The sequence below is a fragment of the Prunus mume genome, linkage group LG4, assembly GCF_029339155.1.
Source record: "Prunus mume cultivar Tortuosa linkage group LG4, ASM2933915v1, whole genome shotgun sequence".
Classification (NCBI taxonomy): domain Eukaryota; kingdom Viridiplantae; phylum Streptophyta; class Magnoliopsida; order Rosales; family Rosaceae; genus Prunus; species Prunus mume.
This window is the reverse complement of record NC_142701.1, coordinates 25,106,312-25,118,546: the sequence shown is the minus strand read 5'-3', so window position 1 is coordinate 25,118,546 and position 12,235 is coordinate 25,106,312. Positions and strand designations below refer to the sequence as shown.

The window sequence follows — 12,235 nt, the reverse complement described above, 5'->3', positions numbered from 1 at the left end:
TCAGATCATCTACTCCCCCTAGTCGATTCCATTCCCATTTTTTAGGGTATTCGATTAAGGATTTTAAAGTGAAATTCACATAATTTTTTATTTTTTATATGTTAGTAAATACGGGGAAGTCTTCTAAAAAACGCGGGGAGGTCATGAATTTGAATCATTCCAATACCCATGTATTAGTAAACACATGAGAAGCAGGAATTAGAATCATTCAAATACTTATTTCTTATGAGTAAACATGCATGTGTATTACTCTAATTCTTTTCCATATATGACTCCCATTTTGTAATAGTTCTCGTTTCTTTTATTTACAAAAAATAAATAAAAATATTGACAAAACTTTGAAGCTTGGTTAATGATAAAAGAGAATTAAGCAAGTAGCTAAGCTAGCTTAATTTCCGCACCATGTCTACCATTAATTTCTACATGGAATGTTCAACAAGACACCGCCCCACCATGACCACCTTGAAATATGAACACGCAGAAACACAAAACAGAGAAAAACGGGGGTAGCTGGTAGAATTTGGAGCAGACAAACATGCCGTATTGCCGCCATATATATTAAATATATTTTGATAAGAAAATAGCATTTGGACCCTTTGGATTTTGAAGTATTATTGTTGACTCCAAAAAATAACATTATTAAATTCAGGGGCTTTCAAAGTGGAAAATTGGTGTGCGATGTCGTGTTCCTGTATAATTCGTCTGTGCTCCCACGTGGTGCTGACTTTGAAATACGTAATTTATATATAAAACATAACTAGGAGTCTAGGACACATTTCAATTCCTTATCTGGCAAAACATATTTACCTTTTCTTTGCAATATTATTTATGTTCTTGGTCTTGAGTCTTGATTGATAAGTCATGTATTCTTCCGTTCATTATTTTGGTGCTAATCGATTTCATCTTAGTTTGATCAAACATATGAATTAGAGTGCAAGTACAGATGTTTCGTAACGTTTACTAGACCGATTTTGTGCGATGTAAACGCCCTTTTTTTTAAAACACCTAGAATAGAGACAAGAAAAATGAAATTTAAGTATATATATATATATATATATATATTCAAGTAAGCAGTCATGACCCATGCACTAAACGGTTTCCACAAAGTGGGAGAGAGTCTTTGTCAGGAAATTATGGCGTTATATTCTTCTTCTTGTCTCGTGGAAACAAGATTTTCTAAGTCCGCTATATATATGGAATTAGTTAGGTGAAGTGAAGGCAGGTCAAACTCAAGCTTGCAATAATATAGGGGAATGTTGTAGTTTCAACAATCAACAATCACTGCCATACTCGAATCAAAGCTCATCGTCTAAAATGTGTTCAACACAAGAAAAACGTTTACTGATTGGACAATATAGTTGTGCATATATATACTGCAGAGCCATGCTCATGAAGCCATGTTACTAATTAAATATTCCATGTGTTCATCTTCATGACAATACAACAATACAAAAGTACAATCCTCGCGATTATTGAAAATTGGCAACATCATGTCTAAATGTGGAGAAGAACTTGCATGTTGAGATAACACTGTTGATTGATTCTGTAATGTGAATAAGTTATTATGCGTGACCGAACGTGATTGGTTATTAAAAATACCACAACGGACAAATGATATACAAGTTTATTTTTTTATTTTCATTCCCCTAGAAATAGTGGTCATGTATCTGTTTTTTGATGAGCGATAGTGGTCATGTATCTTAAACTAAGGAAAAGGTGGAATGTGGAGAAGAGTTTTGGTTTGACACACAAAAGTAGGTGGTGTTAGGTTTTCCTCAAGATCAAGAGAGTTTATCAACAAAAAATAACCAAAGTTGAGAAGGCAAGCCAGTAACAAGTGCTTGTTTCTTGGAGGAAGCAAAAGATCTTGAAGGTTGGGAAATTTAATGAGAATTTCCACTACAAAATCTGTCTCTAGCATTTGGATGTGAATTAAAAAAAAAAATGCCACCACATTCGTTCTAAAATTCTATTCTCCAATTCTCCGCATGTGAAACTTTACTTGGACTTTTAATTGTTTTTTTCGTCCTCTTTTCCTTGGAGGTATTCCTTAGACTCATTCTTATTTTGAACTATTTTATCCCTATCTGAAAAGGTGAGTTACGTAATTGAGTAAGTCTTTTAATCCCTCAAGAATCCGTCCTCATTAGGGTCCAAGTCGAAAACTTTGAAGAGACTTGCATGTCACTAAATAAACCCTATCTTCAACTTTAGTCTTCTAACTTAATTCACATTAGAATGCTACGTTTACCTGAAAGCATCAAGCAGCTTACATGATCAACTAATCTCTTTTTTTTTTTTTTTAAATTATTATTATTATTTATTATATTTATAATTTTTATAAATAGATTAGGTCAAAGAGATCATTTTGATGATATAAGCTTAATTAGTTTTATTATTGGGGGTTAGTTGGATTGGCCGAGGATTCAAGCTATTCATGTGTCTGAATTTTCCCCCTCTTCTTTTTTTAACTTTGGCGAAAAAAAGAATTTATCATTTGGCTAAAATATTTGGAGGGATGGAAATGGGCCGTGCGATCAAAAGCCCAAATGAGGCCCAAATGAGAGAAAATGGAAGGAGGTTTCTTTCTCAAATTCTCAGAGATCAAATGTTCCGTTTCTGTTGAGCCAAAAAAGTTATGTTTCTAAGAAAGAACATGGCAAGGAAATCCAGAAAGCCAGAACTTCTACAAGAATTTTACACAAGTGTGGACAGTGCAGAAGATGGTGCACGATGCTTTCAATCTGGAAAATAGTAAATTGGAGGTTTTATTTTATGTAGTCAATTCTAATACAATAGCCACAGCCAGCTCAGTCATCCAGAGATTTATTTATTTATTTTTATTTACTGTACAACAAAAGAGCTAATACAAGTCATCTCTTGAAATGAAGAGGAGAGAGATGTCATAGGATATAGAGCTGCTTTCGTGGCATTATCAGTATACTTTCAAGGTCTTAGTACAGTCAAATTGTAGCCAATTGATTCATGTGGTTAAGCCGGCTCCCTTTCGATGTTCTCGTCTGAAATGCAAATCGTAGCAGCAAATATGTCTAGTTTGACACAGACTCAACAGGCCTTTCAGACAAATCTTGCAATCCACAAACCATATTCGCAGGTACAGCTATGTCAATCATTTTCGGATATGAGAGTTTTAGATCTGTCAAGAAACATCATTTTTCTTAACTCAAACCTAAAATGGTTGGATATATCATATAATCAATGAAATGACAGTTAAAACTGGACATGGTTACTTCTAAAAAATTGGATGCTAGATAGTTTTACTTACTTTCCATGATATTTTGAAATGTTTCCTGTCCAAAAGAGTTCAAAATCAAACTAGTTAGATACATATTGGGAAGAAGTGTTAAAATACCCATATGATAAATGAAAAATAAAACTGCATCTATGCAGTGCATGTGGTCAAGACTCTTTACAGTGACTGCTAATTTATTCAGCCAGTTATCCCACATAAAAGAAAAATCCATTTCTGACTACTTTCCCTTAAAATTCAACATTCTTTTACAACATCTGTGCAACACCAGTATTAACTATTCTTGGTAAATTAGGTGAGTGCTTTTTAGGCAGAGGCTCCTTCACATTAATATCGCCCCAGGTCAAAATAACATTTGTTGACCCAAGATATGTAGATATACAAAATCTTGACAAGAAAAGGAAAATCATCATCCAATCGTCAACCAGATAGTGTCAGTGTCATCTTTCTGAAAAACATTACATTTAGCAACTACAGTTGGTTAACACTTTTGGAACAACGAAATATATACCTCATCTTTTGTGAGTCGAGGATTATAAAGCATCTCCTCCCCAACGGTGCTAACCTGCATCTCAAGCAAATGTGGCATAAGAAGCTGCCTAGGTATACAGGGTGCAGAAGAAATAGACAATAGTGAGTTCCATACACTGAATCCCTTGTAATCATGAGCAGGATAGATCAACGTATTCTTTGGCAATGTGAAAATCTGGATTTGTAAGCACAAAACAATAAGTGGGCTTTTAACAAAGTCATGTTTGAACTCATTTCTTTCCTATGGTATCAAAGGTATGCTAGCTCAGTATGTTCTTACCTGTGAATGAACTGACTTGTACAGTTGATGTGAACTGCCACCCTGCAAACAGATTAGATAAATCAAACACAGGAACTTGGTAAATCCCCTTAACAGTCGTGTTTTAAGAACAAGCCAACTCTTCTAATGGCAAACTGTTGCTAGTTTTTCAATTTTTGCTTTCCTTGTCTTTTGATTGAAGCAGCAGAATTTGTCACAAAAAGGTAAATTATAAAGAGTTTCAAAAGTTGAAGGTACTATACCTGAAAATCAGTTCTCCCACAACCCCGTATGAGTAAAGCATCTCCAGTGAAAGCCATCCTTGGTTGTGGCTGATTAGGCCCATCTCCTGTAACATAGGTAACACAACCTAATGTATGCCCTGGAGTAGCTCGAACCTGCAACACAAATGCACACAGGAGATACATATATACAAAGGCACATACATACACACACCCGACACAGAGAACCACAGCTCTAACTAGTCCAAAACCAGTAAGATACATACATAACTTCTTTCAGTATGTTGTTTCTTTAGGCCAATTTGTCACAACATATGCACATAAGATACATGTAGAAAACGTACATGAACACATACAAACACACACACACACAGCACACCCCTTTGTGTACACACATAAAACTACCTAGTTGAAAATCAGCAAGGACCAGACAAGTTTTGTTACAGTAAATTATTTCTTTTGGTCACTTTTATATATTTCACAGGAAGAGGAACTCGGTAGATCACAGCCTATACCAGTTAAGCTTTGTATTCATTCTACTTTATCGGCCCAAAAGCAATTAATTCAACAAAAGCCGACTCCTTAGTATTCAAAACCTCAATCTGAGCTTTAACACTATTGGCAGATTTGGGCTAAACACTCCAGTTTAATCAACCCAGTAAGTTTTATACCTTCACCTAGGAGAAAAAATTACCACAAAGTCTGGTATATGAAATATCTGTGATGATCACTGGGAAGCACATAACACATTTCCAAGGCTGGCCTAACAAGCATTACAATGATTCTCCCACTTACACCTCAAATCATACTCGATTTCTTCAATAATTTTAAAAGAGGGAATATAAAGGTAAGCTTGTGTACACATTTAGTCCTCTAGAAGCCACTAAAACCTTCAAATTTCCATGCAACACAGTGCAACAAGCTTAAACATATAAAACAAAAACCTCAGTGCTAACCAAACCTCCAAAAACAGATCGCCGAAATGTATTTTTTCACCGGCTTCAATCAGACGGTCTGCTTTTGAGTTGCTCGCCTTCGAAATGATAGATTTGACACCAGGAAGCTTAGTCTGCCACAAAAGAAAAAAATGTATACTCATCAAATAACTCAGTTGTTGTTACAAAGCACACAACTTTTTTCCCAAATAGCATGAATGCAGAGGCATTGATCACTCATGAATAATCCAAAAGCACCAACATTATCAAAAGAAGTCAAGAAAAAGATGAGAGGAAGAAGGTGGAAAGCCCAAACCTTGATGAGGCCAGTGCCAGTGATATGATCAGCATGAACATGAGTGTTCATGGCATAAATTAGCTTCAAACCCAACTCTTTGACAAGGGAGATATCCCTATCCACCATCTTGTCCACCGGGTCAATCAACTGCAAATTAAAATTCATCAAAATCCTAATCCTAATTATAAAGTTATAATTTTTATTCAAAATATTTAAAGGCTAGCTAACCAGCGCGGGTTTGTCGGGGTGAGCGACGTCGGCGAGCAAGTAAGTGTACGTGGAGGACTCCTTCTCGAAGAGCTGGCGGAAGAGGAGCTTCGCAGGAGGAGGCGGAGTCAGACGATGTCGTGTAAGCAGAGGTGGCCATGTTTTGGGAATGGGAATGAGGAGAAATGGGATTGAAGAAAAGGGAAGAAGAAGAAGAGGAGCGAGAAGGAAGAGAGAGAAATCTGAGGAGACTGATTCGAAGCATTTGCCCTGTCTGTAATGTTGTTGGTGGACACAGCGATGAAATCGATCAGCCGATTTGGTTTTGGTGGGAGAAGATGCTTATTATGTTCTGTTCTGTATTATTTTATTATTTATCATTATTTAAGGTGGTGGTGGTGGTGGTGTTGTCCATTATTATTGTTGTTGTGCTTTTCGAGTTGTGTTGTGTAGTGTGACATCGGCAACAAGAAGGATTGCGATTGGTTTGCAGGCGCCAAATCCGATGAGGGAATGAAGAGAGCGACAGCCAACGAGTCTTGGCCGAGTTATGTTGTGTCCTAAGCGGATTAAGAATAAAGGGTCACATTATTTGAGAATTGCACGCATTCAATTCAATGACACAACATATGATGTAACATTCACCCCCTACGAATCAAGGATGGTGAGTAGCCTTATTCTCATTCATATTCTGCTCGTATTCAACTTTAATCCGGTGGAAGGGAGTGCTAGTTGAGTTATGTTGTTATTTAGTTATCGTCATTTTGAATCTACGCTTAGAGGTAATTGACTTTGATTTTATCTATATATAAAGCTGTTGACTTTTGTATATAATTAGGTTTCTTCGTTATAGGCGTAAAAGCTGTATTTAGTTATTCCTCCTTTAAATGGGATTGGTTTTCTTGTAGGGATTGTACTCTTTGTATAAATATCCTCTAAGGGCCTTTCCATCCATGAGCCTAACCCAAGGCTAGGGGGAAAAAAAAAAATTGTGTTCAGTGAGCGGCCAGGCCCGGGAGGTGTGGGACCCACCAACTCGGTGGCGGCGGCTTCGGCCAGGGTCCAAAACTCGACGGCGCTGATACATATCGCTACTGATCTTATTCTGATTTGATTTTTTCCTGTTGCCACGTGGCGTCATCTGGGCTCTCCGATCGATTTTTCCTCCAATCCAACGGCCAATTTTTGCAATAAAATCTGGAAAAATTGAAATTTTTTAAAAAATCCAAAAATTAATGAATTTTTTTCTATAAATACCAGCCAATTTTTTTTTAATTTATTTGAAATTTGAAATTGAAAATTTTATCCAATTATGAGATATGAATAGTATTGACATGTAGGAACCCTAAAATCTAATCCTAAAATATTATCCAAATTAATTATTGAGGTGAAAAAAATTATGAATAAAACAAAAAAATGAATAGTAACTGCCCTTAGCAAGGGCAACGGGTGGAAACACAAAATTTTGATTTGTAAGGGCAACCACTATTCACGTGAATAGTAGCTGCCCTACCTCCCCCCTTTGCCATGGCTAAGGGCAAATGGGTGGAGTTGCTCTAAAGAGAAGAATAATATAGTTTTCCAGTTCTCTCTATTTCAACTTGGCATCAGAGCCACGTTAAACCAGGAAGAAAAATAAGCCACATAGCCTCCTTGTGCTATCGGCCTCGACCGAACTCGATCACGAACTAGGCAGCGCCGCTTGCCTTGATATATGCACCTACTCTCAACTATCACAGATAACGTGCAGCAAGATCTTGATATCCCTCACTGTTTTTTTCCTATTTCCACCATGGGCGATCAAACGAAGGAAGATAAACCTACACCAGTTGTTGTTCAATCCGACAACTCTAATTTTAATATTGGAGTGTTGTTGGATGAGACAAACTATGATTTATGGGCACTTCTGATTGAGATGCATATTGCAGGACGTCGAAAGATGGGATATCTTCGAGGTTCGACTAAGGCACCTTCTGAAGATGATCCCAAATATGAATATTGGGAAGCGATGACCGAGGGTCAAGAGTCGGCTTCCTCTATGAAGCCGGACACTGATGAGACGATATATCCGCTGACGACGGCATCGCAATCGGAAGGCTTTAAAACGGCTTTCCTTGATAAGCGAATGAAGTCTGTGTGTATACTTTGAGCCGAAGGCGTCTCGCCTTCGTCAAAATGGGAGGCCAGTATCCACCTACTTTCGTGAACTCTCTGAAATTTTTCAGGAGTTGGATCACTACAATAAGGTGGCTATGCATTGTGATAAAGATATCAAAGTCTATCAGGAGTCGCTTGAATGACAACGCGTTTATCTTTTCTTGGGAGGCCTTGATGATGAGTTCGAGCAAGTTCGAGGAGAAGTTCTGCGCAAAGAACCACCTCTCGGGCTCCAGGGATCATATGCTTATGTTCGTAGAGAATCTGATCGGAAGGAGGCTATGAAGCAAGAAGGCGAGTAGGTAGAGGCCATGGTGGTCCGCAACAGGTCCTCCCACAACCGATCTAGTCCATCAGGTTCAACTAGCCGGCCTTCCACTGTGAACTCTTCCTCGCACCGGCCTAATGCCGGATCCACTCATGCTCGGCTTGAGATTAATCGCTCCAAATTGGTGTGTACTCACTGTGGACTTGGGGGTCATTCGAAAGCTAGGTGTTTTGAATTGATTGGGTATCCTAAAGGATGAGATAAGACTCGTGATCCCTGTTACAACAAACAATGAGCTACCATAGCTGGCACAAAAGATAAACCCGACCTTGTTGCTAATCAGGCCTCTGCATTAGTTACTACTACCGGTAATGAGGGTAAGGTTTTGCAAATTTCTAATTTTGTTAAGAATACTACTTGCATAATTGACTCTGGTGCTACGGCACATATGACATTTGATTCTAAATTGGTCCACACTGTTAACCCCTCCATTCAGTCTTGTGTCACCACTACGGATGGCAGTGCCGCTCCTATTATTGGGGAGGGCCTTGTCGCTCTCACTGATACTTTGAACCTTGATACTGTACTTGTTGTTCCATCCCTTGATTACAACCTACTTTCTGTTGCTCAACTAACCATTGCTTTGAATTGTGTTGTTGTTTTTTGGCCTCACTATTGTGTGTTTAAGGACATCCAGACTCGGCGGATGATTGGTTATGGCATTAGGAAGGGGAAGTTGTACTACATGGATTTGACATTAGACAATACTTCTTGCATGACTTAAGCTCTGTCGGTGGACACCTCACATGGGGAGCCGAAAGCTAGAGCTGATATTTGGTTTTGGCATCGTCGCTTAGGACATGCTTCATTTGGTTATTTATAGAAACTTTTTCCATGTTTGTTTGTTAAGTGTGATGTTTCGAGTTTCAAATGTGATGTTTATGAACTGGCTCATAGCCATCGTGTCTCTTTTCCACCTAGTTTACATAAAAGTTCAGTGCCTTTTATGATTGTTCATTCTGATATTTGGGGTCCATCTAAAATTGTAACTTTGGGTGGTGCCCGGTGGTTTGTTACTTTTCTTGATGACTGTACTCGAATGACATGGGTAGTTTTGTTGAAAAATAAAAGTGATGTATGTTCTGCCTTTTAGAAGTTTCATAGAATGGTTCTCACACATTATAACAAACAGATACAGGTACTTCGGAGTGATAATGGCAAAGAATATGTGAATGTTGATTTGCAAACCTTTTTAACTGCCCATGGTATTATTCATCAGACAACGTGTCCGTATACTCCACAACAGAATGGTGTTGCCGAAAGGAAGAACCGGCATCTCCTGAATGTGGTTCGTGCTTTGTTACTTGAAGCACATACCCCTCTCTCTTATTGGGGTGAAACTCTTGTGTCCGCTGCTTATCTGATTAATAGAGTACCTTCTCGTACTGTGGAGTTCCAGACACCGCACCACCTCCTGACCTCATTGATTTCTGCCCCATCTTCTCCAAATCTCCTACCCCATGTTTTCGGTTGTGTGGCTTATGTACATCTTCATAAGCATTAACGGAGTAAGTTGGCACCTCGAGCTATGCAATGTGTCTTTGTTGGATATGCGTCACAACAGAAAGGCTATCGGTGTTATCATCCCTCGACATAGAAGATGATTGTCACTATGGATGTGACGTTTCATGAGTTGACCATGTATTATTCCTCACCTGAGTCTTCACTTCAGGGGAGAGAAGACAAGAAGTGCAGACTCTGGATTATACGGTCATACCATATCATGTTGTTGTGGATAATTTGGATGAAAGTGGTGACAATTCCTTGGATGAAAGTGGTGAAAATCCACTAATGACCGAACCGGACACAGCATCAGTGCCGGTGTTGCAGGCATGCACCAACTGAACAGATGACACTTGAACTAGATGTACAACACCAATCCGATTCGATAACTGAACCGAATGAACCTATGTTGCTCGAGCCTAATGCCACCAGTGATAACCAATCTCCACCAATGACGGATGTCCATCCAACACGTCTTCCACCAAGAAGTAATCGAGGTATTCCAAAACCCACCTATGAACATGATCCTACAAGTAAAGTAAAATATCTCATGAGTAATTATGTGACCACTACTCATCTATCAGAATTAAATAAGTCATTTGTGTGTCAATTATCTTCTATACGTATTCCTAACAGTATGCAGGAAACCTTATCAGATCAGAATCGGCAAGCCGCAATGGAGGAGGAGTTGAGGTCATTAAAGAAGAACGACACATGGAAAATAGTTGATTTACCGGTTAGGAAGAAACCTGTGGGGTGCAGATGGATTTTTACAGTGAAGTATCTGGCATACGGAACAATTGATCCCACAAGGCTAGATTAGTTGCAAAAGGGTACTCACAAAAATATGGGATTGATTATACAAAGACATTCGCACCAGTAGCAAAGATAAATACAGTTCGTGTCTTATTGTCCCTGGCGGCGAACTTAGATTGGCCTTTGCATTAGTTTGACGTAAAGAATGCATTTCTGCATGGAGAACTGACAGAATAAGTTTATATGGACCTTCCACCTGGATATAGTGTTTCGGGTTCTAGTAGGAAGCAAGTGTGCCGATTGCAGAAGTCCTTATATGGTCTCAAGCAGTCACCCAGAGCTTGGTTTGAGAGATTTACACAGGCTATGAGACGATTTGGTTATAAGCAGAGTAATTCAGATAATACTTTGTTTATAAAGCAAACAGATGGTAAAATTACAGCACTTATAGTTTATGTTGATGATATGATGGTTACAGGAGATGATGAGAAAGAGCGCTTAGCACTTCAGAAATATTTGTCAGCAGAATTTGAGATGAAAGATCTAGGTGATTTGAAGTATTTTTTGGGAATTGAAGTATCTCGCTGCAAATCAGGGAGCTTCCGGTCTCAAATGAAGTATACCTTGGATTTGTTGCAGGAAACAGGTATGTCGGCCTGCCAACCTGTTGAGACGCCATTAGAAGAAGGCTTGAAGCTTGGGATTGATTTGAATCAAGTTCCAGCAGATAAGGGACGATATCAGAGATTAGTTGGCCGACTGATGTACTTGGCACACACCCGGCTGACTTAGCCCACGTCTTGGGAGTAGTTAGTCAGTTTATGCATAGTCCTGGAGAGCAGCACATGAATGCTGTAATAAGAATATTGCGGTATTTGAAAGGAAATCCAGGTAAAGGCATATTGTTCAAGAAGAACAATCATCTTAGAGTTGAAGGGTATACATGTGCAGATTGGGCAGGATCGATTAATGATAGACGTTCTAGATCAGGTTATTTCGCATTTGTGGGAGGTAACTTGGTTACCTGGAGAAGCAAGAAGCAGAATGTAGTTGCACGGTCTAGTGCAGAAGCAGAATATCGCGGCATGGCATTGGGAATATGTGAGATACTTTGGATTCAGAATCTATTGAAGGACTTAGGCCACCTAAGTCCTTCACCTATGAAGTTGTTTTGTGATAATCAAGCCGCACGTGATATTGCACATAATCCAGTACAACACGACAGAACCAAACATGTTGAGGTGGATCCGTTCTTTATTAAAGAAAAAATAGAAGGGAAGATTATTGAGGTACCACCAATCCGGACAGAAGATTAGCTAGCAGATATACTAACAAAGGCTATTGCAAGTCACGTGTTTTCTAGGTTCCTGTCCAAGTTGGGCATGTGTGACATCTATGCACCAACGTGAGGGGGAGTGTTGACTTTTGTATATAATTAGGTTTCTTAGTTATAGGCGTAAAAGCTGTATTTAGTTATTCCTCCTTTAACCGGGATTGGTTTCCTTGTAGGGATTGTACTCTTTGTGTAAATATCCTCTAAAGAGAAGAATAATATAGTTTTCCAGTTCTCTCTATTTCAACTAAAGCAAAAAGTAGAAAATAATAAAACATTCAAAATACCATAAAATACATTTGGTTAATACAAACATTAAGAATTGAAATTATTAATTAAATGAGGATAATATGGTAAATTCACAAGTTTTCATATTAAAAAAATTAAAATTAAAAGAAAAATCAGATAATGGATC

General features: G+C 38.4%; 1 protein-coding gene across 1 annotated transcript; it reads right to left on the bottom strand.

Annotated features, from left to right (window-relative positions):
- Window positions 1–2,737: 2,737 nt before the first annotated feature.
- LOC103328924 (persulfide dioxygenase ETHE1 homolog, mitochondrial-like) lies at window positions 2,738–6,142 on the bottom strand. The gene is given in 10 exon segments (XM_008231345.3): window positions 2,738–3,157; window positions 3,287–3,311; window positions 3,783–3,836; window positions 3,918–3,977; window positions 4,083–4,124; window positions 4,325–4,459; window positions 5,265–5,372; window positions 5,555–5,683; window positions 5,765–5,860; window positions 5,862–6,142. Coding segments are annotated over 10 exon segments (903 nt in total). The 5' UTR covers window positions 6,009–6,142; the 3' UTR covers window positions 2,738–3,050.
- Between the last annotated feature and the right edge of the window lie 6,093 nt (window positions 6,143–12,235).